We start from the raw sequence: 19,612 nt of genomic DNA, 5'->3' as shown, positions 1-19,612 counted from the left end.
GCTACAGAGTTTACTTGTGCACACCAACTGTGTTCATCATAAGATACTGTAATGCTTTCCCAGATCTGACTAAGGTTAGTTTAAATACGGTATTTTACACACTGCCACCTGCAGGCTGAACAGTATAATACAGTTTAGCATTCCATCACATCTCCCCCTTTAAGTTCTATATTGCACCATTTACAATATTTATGCTGTCTTTGAAGTTCAGTAAGGATTTGTCTGTTAAGTGTCTCTGAATTGTGCTGGTTTTCTAATTACAAGACCCGAACATGTAACAACTTGGTCAGCTGGCTGTCCATTAGTTGCAACAGCTAGCTATGGTCAGTTTGGAATCCTTGAGACGCCTTCTTGTTCTGCATTTGTCATTTGTAGAGTTTGCTCTGTTGATTGTTCTTTTTGAAGAACAAATTGTAGATGTCAGTGGTTTCTGTTGAATTCTCCACTGTTGGTCTCGGTGGGGGGTGATCTGGTGCTGAATTCTTTCCCTTCACAACAGCAGGGATTGTCCGTTCATTTTCTCCATCCAGTTTGACATGAGCATGGTCACCAGGTTCTAGACTTGGCAGTTTGCTAAGTGAACAACATCTGTTGTAATAGTGCTCCTAAGCTCTTTTAGCCTCTTTATCTGATTTGGCTATTCTCTTCAGATCTGGCCATTCAGAGATAGAACTACTGTTCCAACTTTGGAAAAGAATCTGACTTGTCTTCCCATCAGGAGTTGTGCTAGACTATATCCAGTAATGTTACCCGAAATTGGGCCAGCTAGTAAGGTTAGGGAGGACTAATGACCCACCAGAGTTTGGCAGAAAGCAGCACATTTATTATACTGATAGCTAAGCTCAAAAGAAGGGGGGGGGTGTCACACTCACACTCGCATACTCATGCTCCCAGGACAGGCCCGGCACTGGAGATGTCAGGATCCTTCAAAGTAAATGTTCCACAGTGCAGCGATAAATGGTGCGATGAAGGTAAGTCTTCCCGAGGCATGATGAAATGCAAAGCGGCGAACCACTGGCCAGGCGGTCCGGGCAAAGGGCCTTCGCGGGAGGTACAATCTTGTGAGTGCACCGCTAAGCACATGGCCCCTTCCCCTTTTAAGGACCTGCTCCTCATGGCCTGCGACTAGAGATGACTTGGCCCTGTCTGGTTGGTCACATTCCACCTCAGACAGTGTCCTTGCAGTGCCCATGCATTGGGTGTGTGATTGCTGCCTAATTAAAGTTCCAGACACCTTGTCTACCTGGGAGCTCTTCTGATCCTGCAGCTGTTCAAGCAGCCCATTCATTCCACAAGCATCCCAGGAGGGAGGGGGAGGGGGAAAGCCACTTCACAGGTATTCAAAGAGGGAGAGGAGACAAAAGGGAGGGGAAAGTGTAACAGACCTTTTGAGCATTTGCTACTGGCATTGATCTGTTACTTAGAGAAGCGAGGAATGGTTCTTCCTGCTGTAGGATTTTTTTGGCTGTCTCTGCAGCTCTCTCAGCCTTCCATTCTGTTTGGGGAATGTGGACTGCTTGTAATATGATTAATATTATATTTCATTTGGCAGTGAATTGTGGTCCATTTTCCATCACTAGTTGTTGTGGAATATGTAAGTGAGCAAAAGCGCACCTCAGTTTCTCGATAACACTTCAACAAGTTATGTCTTTCAAGTACATTATTTCTATATGCTTGGAAAAATAGTCCATGATAACCAGGAAATGATGTCCTCTGAATTCGCATAAATCTACAGCTAGTCTCTTCCAAGGAGTCTCTGGTAGAGGTGTTTGTATGCTGTATGGTTCAGCCTTTTCTCTTAAGTTGATTTGTACTGGGTCTCCTTTCAAAAGTACAAAATCAAGTACTCTGTTGAGTTCTTCCTTTCTCACTAGGCACAACATGGCTGCCGTGCTGTGGCTGAGAAGGCTGTTGGTCTTTGATCACGTACTCTGAATGCAAAGCTTTTGTCTTTGTAAATAGTGTCTGTGGTGAACTGGTCCATGCAGTTCAGAATCCCTCCAGGGCTAGTCAGAGTTGTCAGGTGACTTTTGCTCTGGGAGGGGTTGAAGGTGACTGTAGGTCCCGTATGCGATAACACTGATGCCAGCTCCTGAGTCAATTTTAATGTCCAATTGTCTTGCTGTGAGTATTCAATTTCACTCTCCATGCAGGCTCTCTGTAATCACACTGATAGATCCCAGAAACAATGGCTCTTTGCCTGTAATATCAGTCAACGTCCTGACTGTTTTGGTGCAGGAAACAGCTGCAAAATGTCCATATTTCATGCATTTATTATACTGCACACCTCTGGCTGGACATGCATCATCTCTTGGGAGATGACTTTTTCCACACCTTGTGTATGTAGGCTGGAATTTGTCCGTTTTAGCCCTAGAATTCTCTCTCCTTGCCTCTGGGGTTTTAGGAGAATTACTTTTAACAGCCAAATGTCTATTTATAGTTTCTAAGCTAGTTGCAGGTTGTGACTGGGTGCCTGGATGGGCCACACTGAGAATGCTACACTCAGGGCAGATTGCAAGTAATAGGGTTTATTCTATAATTAGATTCACCAAGCCAGTAACAAAACAGCGTCTGTAACACCACATTGATCAACAAGAAGCCAGATACAGTCCCCTTTAAGCATTCCAGCCCTTGACTTCCAACTAGACAGCAAAGTCTAATATAGAGAGGGGTTATTGAAAACCTGGTACACCATATGTGAGGTTCACCAATCCCAAAGGACTGGACGTTATCCCCACGTCAGTTTGAGTCTTAGATTTTACCCAATAATCCCGCTGATGCCAATCCTTTAGTAACTAAAAACTACAGGTTTAATAATAGAAGGGGAAAGAAAGAGGAGAGTTACAATGGTTAAAAGCTCAACATACATACAGATATGTGTAAAGTCCATAGGCCAATTTCACAGCAGAGATGGTGAGGTGAGGCTGCTGATTTGTAAAAGTCTTTCTGGAATCAGTTTAAGGGGTATAGTCCAATAGGCAGTCCAGGTGTAGAGTCTGGTCAAGTCTTTCCAAGTATTTTCCAGGTTATTCCAAATCATTATTTGGAAGATCTCCATCTTATGACTTATATTTTTCCTATTCAAAGTTTAAGTAGACTAGAGCTGGCAGGATAAGGCCTGGACCTGCCCCTGAGGAACAGGCAGTGCAGATTTGTGTGTGGAACGTTGCTTTGAAGCTAATCTTCTATTTCCTCTGCAGACACAGATAAACTAGTTGCATTCATTCACATCAGGCAATTAGCTAATATTTCATTATAGCATAGTGAGTTGAAGACAATGTAAATAATATTATTAGTTTGCTACAGTATCTTACATCTTTGATCTTATGATTAACTGAACCAGCCTCGTGCATAATATAAGGCAATTAAGACATGAAAAGGAATTAGTATCTACAAGCTAATCTGGTTACATGGTTAAACTTCTAACAAGATATCATAGTTGGAAGGGACCTCAGGAGGTCATCTAGTCCAACACCCTGCTTAAAGCAGGACCAATCCCCAGGCAGATTTTTGCCCCAGATCCCTAAATGGATCCCCCCACAAGGATTGAGCTCACAGCCTTGGGTTTAAAAGGCTAATGCTTAAACCACTGAGCTATCCCTTCCACACAAACACAGCTAAACAGAGACAAATACACATAGCATCTACCCTTTGATTCACTGACAATACAGGCAAACACATTAAAGAGTCTAGTCTACTTAAGGTGGCTTTGCTAACTATTTACAAGGAATGCCCTGTTTACCATTGCAATACCTTTTTGATATGCCCTTAAGGATTGCTTATTGGTCCCCTAACTTGCTGATTGTTAATCCTTCACTGGTTCAGCTTTACACAGGTTTTTCAAGTTTTCAAGTTTCTCTAGGTTTTGCTTTTTCATCATTTCAGACTGTTTTGCTATCTGTATAGCGGTGGCTAGGGTTAAATCTCTCTTCACTTGTAGCTGCTGTGAAAGGTTTATATCTGTTAACTCAAGACCAGCCTCTCCCTCATATTTTCATGTTTTGCATTCCCCAAATCACAGTTTTCAACCAATTTATTCAGAGTTCTTATAAAACATTCAACATTTCCCCCTGGTTCTTGAATTCTCTGGTGAATACATGCTCTTTCATAAGTTGTAGTTCTCTGCAATCTAAAGTATGCATCAAACGTAGCCAGAACCCTTTCATCGTCTTCTTTGTGACTGTCTTCAGTAAAGTCAGAGGACTGAAAGATTCATTCTGCTTGCCTTCCCATAGCATAACTTAAAGAAGATACCTGTATATATCCAGTTTCTTTGTGCTGTTTGGGAGCAATATGAAATCTTGCAAAATATTGTTTCTGGTCTGTCCAATCTGAAGGTTTATTAAAGCTGAAGCTCTCTGGGGCATGTTGATGAGATCCTGCAACCTTTGTTGATGCTCCTTTTGTCTGCAACCTTTGTTGCTGTTTTCCTTCTGTTTCTGTTCTTAGTTTACTCCTGACACCATGTCATGTTCTTCTGTACCACATATGCGTTGGCTGCAGTTTGGCATTCCATTACAGATGGTTTACAGGCCTTCTAGAAGAAATAGAGGGAGCTGAAGTAAGAGGATTAAAAATAACAGATCAAGACAGGAGGGGTGCCTCACAGAGGAAGGGCAAGTGCCAAAGCTAGAGAAAGGAAAACAGGTGGGGAAACAAACAGAGAAAAGATCAGAGTAGGAAACAGCAGCAACATCTCCTGGCCCTAGTTGTTACCCTGTGTGGCATGCTACAGTCCCCTCTCCCACACAGTTGGGGTTTGTGGGGCAGGAGGGGGGCGATGCCAGGGTTTGAGGGACAGAAGGGGGGGGTTGATGCTGGAGTTTGAGGAGTGGAGGGAGGGTCAGTGCCGGGGTTTGTGGGGTGGGAGGGGAGCGGTTGGTGCCTGGGGTTTATGGGGCGGAGGGGGTGGTGGTGCTGGGGTTTGAGGAGCTGGTGAGGGTCGGTGCCGAAGTTTGAGGGGAAGAAGGGGGGTTAGACCCCACTGGCAGCCCAAGGATGCTGCTTTCTGTGAGCAATCCCAGAGCATATGTTTAGGGGCTGCTCTGCGCCCGTGCCGGGGTCCCACACGGCTCCTTGTCATTTAAGGTTTGTGTGAGCCATCTGGGGGCTGTGAGTCACTCCGTGTGGGACTGACACACAGCACCACATCTCTACTCCCGGACCCCATAGGTGCAACCTAAACATCTTGTCCAGTGCCCTGTGGAGCGTGGGCTAGGGCTGAGCGCTGGCTCTGTGAGGAGGAGCAGGGCAGGGCTAGGGCTGAGGCCGTGTCTGTGCTGCCTGGGGGCTGCTGGACCCCAGCTTCCCCTCGTCCAGAAAGCAGCAGTAGGCAGGCTGTGTCCCACCCACAGGACCAGCAGCGAGGGAACAGCCGAGGAGCACGAGAGCCGGGCCCAGCAGCTTGACTGGATCCTCCAGAACGACATGAAGGACTATGCCATGGTGGAAGCTCCCCAGGCTGAGGGCTCCCAGTTCAGCCTTCCATCTCACCTCTACTCAGACGAGGTCCTGGATGACTTGACCATCTCCCCATACGCCAGCTACACCTTGCTGTCTGAGCGTCCACCCACCATGCTCAGCGGCTGGCTGGACAAACTCTCCCCGCAGGGGTAAGTGCCCAGCCCCAGGGAGGGTTTGTGAGTGCCCGTCGGGGGGCGTTGGTGAGCGATGAGCAGGTCCCCACCCTGTGCCTGGGTAAGGCCATGTGCAGCTCTGGTTGGAGATGGGTTTGGGACCCACACTGACTTTGCCCAGGCTCCACTCCTGGAGTCACTGTCTGTCCACAGGAGGCTGGTTTGCTGCATGGCGGGCACTGGTGCATCTTGGCATGTGAATACACTGGGTGCTGCCATGTTTGGTGAGGCTGCCAGCTGCAACTAGGCCTGCAACTGCTGGGAGCCTTGCCATGTATGTCATGCTTGCCTAGACCTTCTGGGCCAGTCGGGTCGCTAGGATGGTGCAGCAGGACTGCTGGGAGGGGGAGTCTGACCCATGGAGCCCAGCTCTCACCTCCTGCAGGGGTGCCCTAGCTGGTCTAAGGGTGTCTGGGGCCAGGGTTCTGCCAGGGTCTGACCCCAGCAGCCTCCCCTCCTCTGCCCTCCCACCAGGAATTACGTTTTCCAGAGGCGCTTCGTCAGATTCGATGGGAAAAACCTCATGTACTTCCACAGCGAGAAGGTAAGTCTGCATGGGACTGCACAGCGGGCCCAGTCAGAGGATGGGCTGTCAGGACAGGGAGAGGGGTGGGGCTGGGAGGGTAAGCAGGGTTAGGAGAAGGGGAGAGGGGCAGGGTTAGGGGCAGTGCTTAATATGTGCGGGGGCTGAGCCCCAGCACCTCTAGACTTGGCAGTTAATAGCTCTGACACCTCCATACCATGCCACCCTTAATTCTGTCCTGAGCTGGGCGCTCAGTCAGCAGCCGCCACTCCCTGGCCTCACAGCCAGTGCTTAATTTGTGCGGGGCCTGAGCTCCAGCACCTCTTTCATTATAAATTAATCCCTGGTTAGGGGATGGGGTGAATTTAGGGGATGAGGTTGATGGGGGAGAGGAAAGAGTGAGGGATGGGGATGAATTTGATGAGGAGGGAGAAGAGCTTGGGTTGGGGGATGGGCTGGGATTAGGGGATGAGGTTGATGAGGAGGGGGAAGGGCTGGGGTAGGGATAGGGATGAGGTTAATGGGGGAAGGGGAAGGGCTAGGGGTGGGAGTGGGGTATCCCAGTCCCAGTTTGTTTAACAGGAGCAGGAGCACCCCCTTGAGCCTGGGTGCATAGCAGTTTCCATTCTCTTTCTGCCCCTGTATTCCCTACTGCAGTGTCCCCTGTCCCTCCCCCTTCGGGCTGTGACCAGGCTGGACTTTGCCAAGAGGAGAGGAGGGGGATGAGGGAAACTGGTTCTGCCCTGTGAGTCCGAGGGGAGGTGGGGCAGGGGAATGGTGTATTTCCCCCTTGAACAGCCCCATGCCCCCCAGCTTTGGGAGGGGGTCCCCTTAGCCAGACACCCAGGGAGCCTTCCCAGGACAGCAGGGCGGATTGGCCTGAGCTGGGGGTGTTTGTGTTGCCCTGGGTGCAGGACAGGGTCTGGGCTCGTGCTCAGGGAGAGGGGAGCTCAGGCTGAAATAGGGCCCTGCGCACCAGTGACATGCAGCACCCCAGCAGGGTGCCAAGGAGCTGAGCCGGGCTGCTCTCCTGGGCACCCAGGACTCTATTGCCCCCAGGTACACTGGAATGCTGCAGCTAGTAGCCAGGAGCTGTGCAGCTCCCAGTGCGTACGTGGCCTGATCCTGGGAACAGCCCAGGAGGGGGCCCAAGTGCCTCTCACCTGACCAGGGAGACATTCTTAGGGGAGGCTGTATATGTGCCCACCCCAGTGCTATGGATGAGGAATATCCTGGGAGCAGGCACCGGGAGGAACATGCCAGAGCCAGGGAGTCGTATGTGCTTGGCTCTGAGACATGGATGCGTGATGCTGGAGGGCTCCTTGTTCATGGCCTCTCAAGGCACATGCACTGCATGCGCCTGGGCCCAAGGGCTGAGCTGTTTGCTCACTTTGTCAGCACCAGGGACTTGGTCTGGGCTCTGAGTCAAGCTGGGCCAAGGCCTGTCCATTCACATCCCCTGCCATCCCAGAGGCATTACGGGGCAGCACCTATGCACGTGTAACCCTTCTGCCAGGTGGAGCCAGCAGCAGCCAAGGCTGGGTTCAATATCTAGGGGTTCCTTTCTGTCGATCCAACACAGAACTGGTTTGAGCCCCCACCCATAGATTCATAGATTCATAGATTATAGGACTGGAAGGGACCTCGAGAGGTCATCGAGTCCAGTCCCCTGCTCGCATGGCAGGACCAAATACTGTCTAGACCATCCCTGATAGACATTTATCTAACCTACTCTTAAATATCTCCAGAGACGGAGATTCCACAACCTCCCTAGGCAATTTGTTCCAGTGTTTAACCACCCTGACAGTTAGGAACTTTTTCCTAATGTCCAACCTAGACCTCCCTTGCTGCAGTTTAAACCCATTGTTTCTGGTTCTATCCTTAGAGGCTAAGGTGAACAAGTTCTCTCCCTCCTCCTTATGACACCCTTTTAGATACCTGAAAACTACTATCATGTCCCCTCTCAGTCTTCTCTTTTCCAAACTAAACAAACCCAGTTCTTTCAGCCTTCCTTCATAGGTCATGTTCTCAAGACCTTTAATCATTCTTGTTGCTCTTCTTTGGACCCTTTCCAATTTCTCCACATCTTTTTTAAAATGCGGCGCCCAGAACTGGACACAATACTCCAGCTGAGGCCTAACCAGAGCAGAGTAGAGCGGAAGAATGACTTCTCGTGTCTTGCTCACAACACACCTGTTAATGCATCCCAGAATCATGTTTGCTTTTTTTGCAACAGCATCACACTGTTGACTCATATTTAGCTTGTGGTCCACTATAACCCCTAGATCCCTTTCTGCCGTACTCCTTCCTAGACAGTCTTTTCCCATTCTGTATGTGTGAAATTGATTTTTCCTTCCTAAGTGGAGCACTTTGCATTTGTCTTTGTTAAACTTCATCCTGTTTAACTCAGACCATTTTTCCAATTTGTCCAGATCATTCTGAATTATGACCCTGTCCTCCAAAGTAGTTGCAATCCCTCCCAGTTTGGTATCATCCGCAAACTTAATAAGCGTACTTTCTATGCCAATATCTAAGTCGTTGATGAAGATAAATAAATAAATATAAATTAATGGAGATATCCCATCTCCTAGAACTGGAAGGGACCTTGAAAGGTCATTGAGTCCAGCCCCCTGCCTTCACTAGCAGGACCAAGTACTGATTTTGCCCCAGATCCCCAAGTGGCCCCCTCAAGGATTGAACTCACAACCCTGGGTTTAGCAGGCCAATGCTCAAACCACTGAGCTATCCCTCCCCCCTGGGGACAGAGCCGGTCCCAAAACAGACCCCTGCGGAACCCCACTCGTTACGCCTTTCCAGCAGGATTGGGAACCATTAATAACAACTCTCTGAGTACAGTTATCCAGCCAGTTATGCACCCACCTTATAGTAGCCCCATCTAATTTGTATTTGCCTAGTTTATCGATAAGAATATCATGCGACACCGTATCAAATGCCTTACTAAAGTCTAGGTATACCACATCCACCGCTTCACCCTTATCCACAAGGCTCGTTATCCTATCAAAGAAAGCTATCAGATTGGTTTGACATGATTTGTTCTTCACAAATCCATGCTGGCTGTTCCCTATCACCTTACCACCTTCCAAGTGTTTGCAGATGATTTCCTTAATTACTTGCTCCATTATCTTCCCTGGCACAGAAGTTAAACTAACTGGTCTGTAGTTACCTGGGTTGTTTTTATTTCCCTTTTTATAGATGGGCACTATATTTGCCCTTTTCCAGTCTTCTGGAATCTCTCCCGTCTCCCATGACTTTCCAAAGATAATAGCTAGAGGCTCAGATACCTCCTCTATTAGCTCCTTGAGTATTCTAGGATGCATTTCATCAGGCCCGGGTGACTTGCAGGCATCTAACTTTTCTAAGTGATTTTTAACTTGTTCTTTTTTTATTTTATCTGCTAAACCTACCCCCTTCCCATTAGCATTCACTATGTTAGGCATTCCTTCAGACTTCTCGGTGAAGACCGAAACAAAGAAGTCATTAAGCATCTCTGCCATTTCCAAGTTTCCTGTTACTGTTTCTCCCTCTTCACTAAGCAGTGGGCCTACCCTGTCTTTGGTCTTCCTCTTGCTTCTAATGTATTGATAAAAAGTCTTCTTGTTTCCTTTTATTCCCGTAGCTAGTTTGAGCTCATTTTGTGCCTTTGCCTTTCTAATCTTGCCCCTGCATTCCTGTGTTGTTTGCCTATATTCATCCTTTGTAATCTGTCCTAGTTTCCATTTTTTATATGACTCCTTTTTATTTTTTAGATCGTGCAAGATCTCATGGTTAAGCCAAGGTGGTCTTTTGCCACATTTTCTATCTTTCCTAACCAGCGGAATAGCTTGCTTTTGAGCCCTTAATAGTGTCCCTTTGAAAAACTGCCAACTCTCCTCAGTTGTTTTTCCCCTCAGTCTTGATTCCCATGGGACCTTGGGACCTATCAGCTCTCTGAGCTTCCCAAAATCTGCCTTCCTGAAATCCATTGTCTCTATTTTGCTCTTCTCCCTTCTACCCTTCCTTAGAATTGCAAACTCTATGATTTCATGATCACTTTCACCCAGGCTGCCTTCTACTTTCACATTCTCAACGAGTTCCTCCCTATTTGTTAAAATCAAGTCTAGAACAGCTTCCCCCCTAGTAGCTTTTTCAACCTTCTGAAATAAAAAGTTGTCTCCAATGCAGTCCAAAAATTTGTTGGATAGTCTGTGCCCCGCTGTGTTATTTTCCCAACATATATCCGGATAGTTGAAGTCCCCCATCACCACCAAATCTTGGGCTTTGGATGATTTTGTTAGTTGCTTGAAAAAAGCCTCATCCACCTCTTCCACCTGGTTAGGTGGCCTGTAGTAGACTCCTAGCATGACATCTCCCTTGTTTTTTGCCCCTTTTAGCCTAACCCAGAGACTCTCAACACTTCCGTCTCCTATGTCCATCTCTACCTCAGTCCAAGTGTGTACATTTTTAATATATAAGGCAACACCTCCTCCCTTTTTCCCCTGTCTATCCTTCCTGAGCAAGCTGTACCCATCCACACCAACATTCCAATCATGTGTATTATCCCACCAAGTTTCAGTGATGACAACAATGTCATAGTTGTATTTATTTATTAGCACTTCCAGTTCTTCCTGCTTATTCCCCATACTTCTCGCATTTGTATATAGGCATCTAAGATACTGGTTTGATCTTTCCTCCCAGTTTTGTCCTGACTCTCCTTTCTCTCTGCCAATATAGCCCACACTCCCTCTCGTTTCCGACCCATCTCCCCGGTCTCCATGTTCCCCACTTACCTGTGGGCTTTGCTCGCCCACCCAGTAACCTGGGAAATTTACATATCATACCTGGGCATCTCTGAGAGGCAATACTTCCTCCCCACTCACAAGCACAGAGTCTGAGTGTAGAAAAGAAACTTTTTATAAAAGGAGGGAAGTAACTTGGCATTAATTTGGGAAAAAAACACAAACAGAGTTCATAAACATAAACTATGAGTAAAAGACCCACCCCAAGTAGATTGGGCAGTGTCCTTTTCATAGAATCATAGAAGATTAGGATTGGAAGAGTCCGCAGGAGGTCATTTAGTCCAATCCCCTACTCAAAGTAGGACCAGCACCAACTAAATCATCCCACCAGGGCTTTGAAAAGCCAGGCCGTAAAAACCTCTAAGGATGGAGATTCTACCACCTCCCTAGGTAACCCATTCCAGTACTTCACCACCCTCCTAGTGAAATAGTGTTTCCTAATATCCAACCTAGACCTCCCCTGCTGCAACTTGAACCATTGCTCCTTGTTCTGTCATCTGCCACCACTGAGAACAGCCGAGCTCCATCCTCTTTTGAACCCCCTTTCAGGTAGTTGAAGGCTGCTATCACATCCCCCCCCCCTCACTCTTCTCTTCTGCAGACTAAACAAGCCAAGTTCCCTTAGCCTCTCCTCCTAAGTCATGTGCCCCAGCCCCCTGATCATTTTTGTTGCCTTCCGCTGGACTCCCTCCAATTTTTCCACTTCCTTTCTGTGGTGGGGGGCCCAAAACTGGATCCAATACTCCAGATGTGGCCTCACCAATGCCGAATAGAGGGGAATAATCACTTCCCTTGATCTGCTGGCAATGCTCCTTTTCCCCTCAGGGTCTTAAGTCCAGCAACCCAAAAGTCCCCTTCACATGCCTGACCCTTCTTTGAACCCCACCCTCAGTTGCTGCCCTTGGTCAGTGCAGACCCAGAGTTCAGATGTGCATCTGCAGAGTTCACCTCCTACCCTGGGTAGGAGGTAAGAGGCATCTTACTCACTCATCACACCTCTCCACTGCCACCTGCTTGCCACTCCTGCTGGGCAGGTCTCTTAGTGATTTTTAGCTCTGTGCAGAAATACAGTCTTGCCACAAGTGATTTTAGGTCTGGGCAGAAACACAGGCCTTGGCTACACTTGGGAATTCACAGTGCTGCCACCAGCGCTGCGAGAGCTCTCTTGCAGTGCTGTATGTACTCCACCTCTCCGAGGGGAATAGCTTGCAGCACTGCGAGCGAGCGTGCAGCGCTGCAGGCTACGATTACACTGGTGCTTTACAGCGCTGCACTCGCTGCGCTGGGGGGGGCGTTTTCACACCCCTGAGCGCAGCAAGTTGCAGCGCTGTACAGCGCCAGTATAGCCAAGGCCACAGTCTCACCACAACTCGTTTCAGCTCTCAGTGAGCCATTTAACATAACAAAAGCAGCTCTTAGTGAAACCTATTTAGCTCTATTCTTTCAAAAGTGAGGAAAACCAGGTTAAACCACTCTTACAGGAGACCCTGGTTGAGAGTGTACAGCCTTCTGACTGGGGAGATCTAGTGCCTGCTTAACTTTTACAGTACTCAAACATTTAAGCCATTGTTTTACCAAGATTCTTTAAGCTGAAAGTGACTCCCTCCTTTGGGACAGGTTAAGCACAGTCCTTCTTTTCTGTATTCCCACAATAATTACAAACATTGGTAACCATATTTCACTACCTCCACATTCAGTACTAACATAATTTGTGACCCAACATCAGCCAAGTTGATTACAATGAGCAAAACACAGCCCCATCAGCTGATATCTACCAAATCTAAGCAAAGCAGGAACAAACTGTATTTACATAAACACACCCAGGGTCTCTTCCGCCCTCCCACCTAGCTGTCAGGGAAGCCTTCATTCAGATCCTGCTTACACTTGCCCAGCAGCTTGCCAGGGTCGCTTGCTGGGAGTGCTGGGAACTCTCACTTGGTGCTGTTGGAGCCAGGGCCGGCTTTAGCAAGTGCGGGCCCGATTTGGAGCGCTGCCCAGTGAGTACAAGCCCCACGAGTCTTCGGCAGCACTTCGGCGGTGGGTCCTTCATTCGCTCTGAGTCTTTGCTGCACTTTGGCGGCGGGTGAAGGACCCGCCGCTGAAGTGCCGCCGAAGATCTGGTGCGCCACCGGGTGATTAAAAATTAAAAAGGCCACTGGGCACGAGGCCCTCTTAAGCACAGGGCGCAGGGCCCTCTTAGGTGTGGGGCCCGATTCGGGGGAATCAGCCTAAAGCCGGCCCTGGTTGGAGCAGAATGCAGAACCTCTCCCCAGCCACGCTGGCGTGGAAGCAGGCCCCAGCTTGAGTAAGGAGGTGGATGGCAGTAGAGCCACTGTGCAGAACCCAGCTGGGTGGCACGGTGGGCCCAGTGTCCTGCACCTCGTGTCGTCAGTCATGCCAAAAGTGCGGAGCGATGGTAAAGCTGCTCCTAGAGCAGAGCTCACTTAGCCCAGTTCCACACAGCTCTGGGCACTGCTGAACAGGCCTGGTGTGAGCACTGTGCCACACGACCTTTCTCCTTCTTTAACACCTGGGTGGCAGCTCCACCGCTTCTGGCCTTTGCTTAGGGCCAGGAGTCACTGAGGTGTGTTGGGACACAGCTTGGTCTGAGCATGGGACTGCGAGCCAGGAATTCGGCTCTGATCCTGGCCCTGCGCGGCCTCATCTTCAACAAGAGCCCTCCCCTCTCTGGGCCCACAGTTACCCCACTGCCCTGCCTTATTAGGGCTGGGAGGGGGCTGGACTAGGACAGTGTTACCAGCTTTGCCTGTTACTTTGGGGTATGCTCATTTATTACTTTTACTTTTCTGGGGGTGGGGGAGTTCTGTACTTCTATCAGTGTATAGCTGGTATCACTTGTGTTCTCATATGGAGCTCTACTTCTCCCTGCTGCAAGTTCCTCCAATGGAGTTATCCTGCAGGACCTAGGTTCCCCAGGGCTGGGTTCTTCCAGCCCTAGAATTAGATGAACACACACATGAGAGGACCGGCTTAATCAACACTCACAAGCTGACTCCTTATATGTTCCTGGACTCAGCGGACTGGGTCGAGCAGCACTTCCAAGCTGCCACCCTCATATGTCCCAGGTTCAGCACATCTCTGTCCCCACTTTCACGTTACAATTGTTCTGATAGTAACCCACATGATGAGCAAATCCCACAGGATTTTTGGACGCTGCAGGGATCGTTTAGCTTAGGTACAAGGAGCGTTGCTGCAGAGCGAATGAGGAAGCCAAAAACACCCACAAGGGGGGGAGAGAGAGAGAGAGAGAGAGAGAAAGAAGCAACCAGCTAACTAGCTTAACCATGAAAGGTATTTATTGCCAGGTAATAACCATAGGGGAGCCAAACAAACAAAACAGTTATAATATTAAATCTAACTTAAACTTGATTATAAAAGTCAGCTTTAGAAAACTAACTGATCACACAAGTCAGGGTCAGAAGGCAATACCTAGAGACAGAGAGAGCTGGATTCTCACCACTCTGTGAAGCTTGAATCGATCAGAGGTCCCAGGTGGTGGGGGTAGCTGAGGGTCCGGAGTGCTGGAGACAGCAGAGCCCCCAGCAAGATCAGTCAGAAGAAGATGAAGTCCCAATGGAACTGAAGCAGATTTTGTATCCAGGCATCGGAGCACTTACTTGAACATGGGTAGGGGGTTTTGTAGATACACATAAATGGTTCAATGGAGAACACTAGATTTGTTTATGTATACACTGATGGCTCAAGGAAGAATACCAAAGTTGTTTTGTTCAGGCTAGATAATGGAAGCTGATCGTTCCTGGCTATGGGCTGTGTTCCGTGGAGGGAGCTCACAATGCAATTAGGAAGCTTCACTATTTTGGATACCAATAAAGGATTCATTACTAGCATTGGTCTGATAACTACTGAGCTGGGTGTGTGTGGGCATAGGTTCACTAACATCTGGAGCAGAGATCCCCCATCATGCAGTGCTTCCCTGCTTTTCTGGTCCCAGAGTTCTGTGCGGTTCCTGCCTTGGAATCTCTGTTCTCCATTCTGTATACTAATGGAGATGCCTCCTTGTCTCATCTTTGATGCAAATGAAGCTAGGGGGGTTTCCTTAATCTTGACGCTCTTATCCCAAGGGATTAGGCATGTCTCTCACTGCCTTTTCATTGCTTTTTGTAAGTCTTTCTTCTGATTAGTTTTGGTTCAAGCAGAGGCTGGGTGACAGGGAAGGCTTTCATGAGTCAGACAGGCTGGGTACTGTGCCCTGGTTCCCCAAGAACACAGAGCTGCTAGGTAACAAAAGGGCTACATAAACACTAAGTTAGCCCAAAGCAAACTCCCTGGGCTCTGCCTGAAGGGGGCTCACTGCCAGCAGGGGCAATGGGATCCTGTCAGAGCTGGGGTGTAACCCTCATGGGGTCATTCCAGGAGCCATATCCCAAGGGTGTGATCCCGCTCTCTGTAATCGAGATGGCACGCGCCACCAAGGAGAACAAGTTCCAGGTCGTCACAAGCCACAGGATCTTTCTCTTCAGAGCCGAGAACGAAGGTGAGAGAGACCCCCAGCCAGAGACACCCCCCTCCAGAAACCACCCCGCATCCACAGCCCCTGGCCAGAGACCACCCCTAATCCACAGCTCCTGGCCAGAGCTTTCCCCTCATGCAGCCAGAGCCCAAACCCCCTTGAGGGTTTCCTCCATCCTCAGCCCTCCCCTCCCAAGTCCGAGCACCCTCCCCCACTGTGGGTCCTTCAGCTCAAACTCCCTTAGGTGCCTGCATCCACAACTCTTTCCCCCGCCCCAGCTGCTTCCTCCAGCCCGATCTCTGTGCCCCCTGTACGGACCATTCCTCTCCCCGCACCCCCACCCATGGCCTCCCTCAGTCACTGCTTCCCCGTGGAGTCCCTACTTCCCCGTGACAGCGCTTGGTGCTCCCCCGGCCCAGCCTGCCACCACGGGGAGCTCCCCAAGATCTGCCGCAGCAAGCGCCCCTCTGCTGCTGCTGGGCCAGTTGCTCATCCTTGCTCTGCTTCCCGAACCTGGGGGGTGGGCTCCATCCGTGGTGTCCTGGCTACGCCCAGAGCCAGTGGTGCTGGACTGCGTGTGGACACTCATTGCCTGTCTCCACCCCACCGCTGCTGTGCCCTGCAGCTCAGAGGAACGAGTGGTGCTCCACCTTGCAGAGGAAGGTGGCAGAGCAGCGGTTGGTCAGCCCCCGGCCCCGCCTGGCCAGCAGCACTCACTGCCAGAAGTGTGGCACCCTGGAGCTCAAGGGCCACAAGTCCAAGCTGTTTGCAGCCCTCAGCCTGGCCAACATGTGGCTGTACAAGAACGAGCAGGTGAGCAAGGCATGGCCTGGCCGTGCTGCAGGTGGGGAGCCCCAGAGTCCCCCAGCAGCATGAAGCCAGGCTGAGTCTGAGGCCACCCCGGCAAGCCTGGGCCCAGCACTCAACGGCCCCAGCTTGGGACTCCCAAAGGGGGGACCCACATATTGCTGAGGCCTCTGTGGCCGGGAGCAGAGACAATGGCCCGGAGCCTGTATGCCCACAGCTGTGGGCAGGCCAAGGAGCGGGGGATACTGCTCAGGTGCGGTTTGGGGGCGTTTCCTGCAGCCCCCATGACTTTACGTGTGCCTAACGCCAGCGCGGGCCAGGCTGCTCTGACTGGGGACCAGCCCCTTCCCCTGCGGGACCTGACGGAGGAGAGGGCACTGGGCTGGGATGGGGAGATGGTGGCCCCTGGCTCCAGGGCCAGTTGCTTCCACTCCATAACACAGGGTGGCCATTCTCCCTCGCCTGGCCCACCCCCAGCAGCATGCGTGAGGAGCCTGGGACTGGGGATAGGGCAGAGAGGATAGTGTAGCAGACAGGCCTGGGCAGAATCTGAGTCCCCACCTCACCAGGGCTGGGTTATTCCTGGCATGGGTAGCGTGTATGGGGGTGTGTGCCTACATCCCCCACCCCACAGGGTATGTGCTTGTGTGGAGTCTTAGTGCAGGCTGGCAAAGCGGGCCCACTGGCATGCCAAGGGGGAGAATGCCCCATGCGGGCATTTCTGTCTGTGGATGTTCCTGGAGTGTGTGCAGCTGTCCTGCATGGTTGTGGGTGCTGTGCCCCCTGGGCTTGGGCCATGGCACTGCAGGTCTAAGGCTGCAGCCTCTCACCGCATCTGTCTCCATTCGTAGTTCTTTAAAATGGGCATCGCCATCTGCCTGATCGAGCTCCACGGCGCCACCATCCGGGAGGCCAAGAACCGCTGCTTCGAGCTCATCAGCCCATTCAAGATCTTCAGGTAACTGCGCTGGGGGGCACCAGTCGGGGGTTTGGCTTGAGGCTGGGCAGCGTATTGGGTGCCCCAGCTTACCTGGGTGCTGCAGCGGGACTCTGTGTAACTCGGGTGCCCAAGGACAAGCCCAGGACACTCTGAGTTTCCTGGCTGTGCCTTTGCCCAGCTTCGTGGCCGAGTCGGAGCGGGAAAAGCGGGAGTGGATGGAGGCGCTGCAGGACGCCATTGCAGAGATGCTGTATGACTACGAGGTGGCCGAGAAAATCTGGTCCAACAAAGCCAACAAGTTCTGTGCTGACTGCAGAGCCCTGAGCCCCGACTGGGCATCCATCAACCTGTGTGTGGTGATCTGCAAGCAGTGTGCAGGCCAGTGCATTTCCTCCCTCCCTTCCCTGCCGGCGGGGGAGGGGTGGGTAAGAGCACTTGACAGATCTGTGGGAGTGGGGGCTGGGCGGGGGAGTAGATAGTTTGGGAGGCTGGGTATATTGGCCGGGCAGGTTGGTGAGTGAGTATACTGGTTGGGCGGGGCAGTATATCTGCTTGGGTGTGTCAATGTGTAGGCAGGTTGGTATATCAGCTGCGCGGGTTGGTGGTGGGGTATATCGGGTGGGTGGGTTGGTGGGTGGGTATATGGGGCGGGTGGTATATCAGCCAGCTGGGTTGGCAGGTGGGTGAGGGAATATATCAGCTGGGTGAGTTTGTGTTTGGGCAGGCGGGTATATCAGTTGGGTAGGTCGATGGGTGGGTATATCAGCCAGGTGGGATGGCGGGTGGATGGGTCAGTGGTTGGATGGGCAGGTATATTGGACAATTGGGGTGGGATGGCAGGAGGGTGGGTCAGTATATGAGCCAGGCAGGCATGTGGGATGGCAGGTGGTGGGTCAGCATATGGGCCAGGTGAGTCGGAGGAATGGTGGCTCAGCAGGTCAGTATATAGGCCAGGCAGGTCACTGGGATGGTGGGCAGGTGGGTCAGTATATGGGCCAAACGGGTTGGTGGGATGGCAGGGGGTGGGTCAGTATATGGGCCAGGCGACTCAGTGGGATGGTGGGAGGATGGGTCAGTATATGGGCCAGGCGGGTCGGTGGCATTGTGGGTGGGTGGGTCAGTACATGGGCCAGGTGGGTCAGTGGGATGGTGGGCAAGTCAGTAATATGGGGCAAGCGGGTCAGTGTGGGGCTGTGTGGCTGGGTCAGAAGGTGGGCCAGCTGGCTGGGCAGGTGGGTGGATTGGCCGGCCAGGTTGGTGGCGTAGCGATTGTGCAGTTGCTATACAGCCGGGCTGCTCACAGTCTCTCTGCTGCTCCTGACAGGTCAACACCGGAGCCTGGGCTCCAGCGTGTCCAAGGTGCAGAGCCTGAAGCTCGACACCAGCATCTGGAGCAATGAGATTGTCCAGGTACAGAGACTGCCCAGCTCGCCCCCACCCGTGCGCTGCCATGGCCAGCGCCCACAAGGCAGAGCTGACATTACAGAAATGTGTGTCACAGTCTGGGTCTGGCGGAGCGGGAAGTGGGGGTTCATCTTCCTGGGGATGCCCTGGCACAGGGGAGAGGACCCACAGCATTCCCCCAGAGCATCCCCAGTCCATCTTTGACACCCAGCCCCCTCCAGGGGCTTGCGATGTCCCCCTTCGACAATCCACAGGATCCCCCCATGCTATCTCGCCCCCTCCCTCAGTGACTCTGCGCTCTCATTCAGCTGTTCATCGTGCTGGGGAACGAGCGAGCAAACCGGTTCTGGGCCGCGCGCCTCCCGCCCGCTGAGGCCCTCTACCCAGACTCCAGCGCGGAGCAGAGACAGGTCTTCATCACTCACAAATACCGTGATGGGCGGTACCGCCGCCCACACCCCCGCTACACCTCCCAGGATGACGTGCTGCAGGTAACCGGCAGGCTGGGCTTGGCACAGGCTCTGGAGAGCGCAGTGAACTCCCTCACTGACTAACACCCCCGCCTGCACTTGTGGCAGGGGCTCAGAGGCCATGGGGATGGGCAGGATAGGCCCGACCTTCTGTGTCGGCACACATGCATGCATTGCTCCCCTTCCTTCCCCTGAGCTGGCAGCCAGGTGCCCATGGAGCAGGGGGCATGCAGTGGCTTGAGAGCCCTGGTCCACTGATTGTGTCTCTCTCCCTAGACGCTCTGTGCTGCTGTGGCAGGGCCCGGCCTGCTGAAGACAATCTTGCAGTTCTTCTCTGCCACTGAAACCGGGATGGCAGCTGACACAGGGGGCTGCGACGGGTCGCAGGGAACCGAGCTCTGGCAGACCCCTGAGAACAGCTGGCATGGGAACCATCCAGGTAACTGGAGATCCCAGAGCCCCCTGCCCCACAGTGGTGGTGGGGGATGGCTTATCTGTCAGTGCCCCCCACCCCGCTCATGCCCATTCTGGTTCTGCTGCCCTC

At 51.4% G+C, this 19,612-nt stretch overlaps 1 protein-coding gene across 2 annotated transcripts in view; it reads left to right on the top strand.

Annotated features, from left to right (window-relative positions):
• The window catches only part of ARAP3 (ArfGAP with RhoGAP domain, ankyrin repeat and PH domain 3), a 58,352-nt gene that overhangs the window by 14,338 nt on the left and 24,402 nt on the right, over nucleotides 1–19,612 (top strand). For both annotated transcript variants that reach the window (XM_054038195.1, XM_054038194.1), the window contains exons 6-14: nucleotides 5,355–5,612; nucleotides 6,111–6,180; nucleotides 15,351–15,471; nucleotides 16,073–16,260; nucleotides 17,106–17,212; nucleotides 17,373–17,572; nucleotides 18,519–18,604; nucleotides 18,907–19,089; nucleotides 19,345–19,507. In XM_054038195.1, coding sequence (XP_053894170.1) covers nucleotides 5,355–5,612; nucleotides 6,111–6,180; nucleotides 15,351–15,471; nucleotides 16,073–16,260; nucleotides 17,106–17,212; nucleotides 17,373–17,572; nucleotides 18,519–18,604; nucleotides 18,907–19,089; nucleotides 19,345–19,507 — 1,376 coding nt within the window. The remainder of the gene's footprint in view (nucleotides 1–5,354; nucleotides 5,613–6,110; nucleotides 6,181–15,350; nucleotides 15,472–16,072; nucleotides 16,261–17,105; nucleotides 17,213–17,372; nucleotides 17,573–18,518; nucleotides 18,605–18,906; nucleotides 19,090–19,344; nucleotides 19,508–19,612) is intronic.

Source organism: Malaclemys terrapin, chromosome 8 (assembly GCF_027887155.1).
Source record: "Malaclemys terrapin pileata isolate rMalTer1 chromosome 8, rMalTer1.hap1, whole genome shotgun sequence".
NCBI classification, from domain to species: domain Eukaryota; kingdom Metazoa; phylum Chordata; order Testudines; family Emydidae; genus Malaclemys; species Malaclemys terrapin.
Note: the sequence above shows the minus strand (reverse complement) of the source record. Positions and strands in the feature narration are given on the sequence as shown.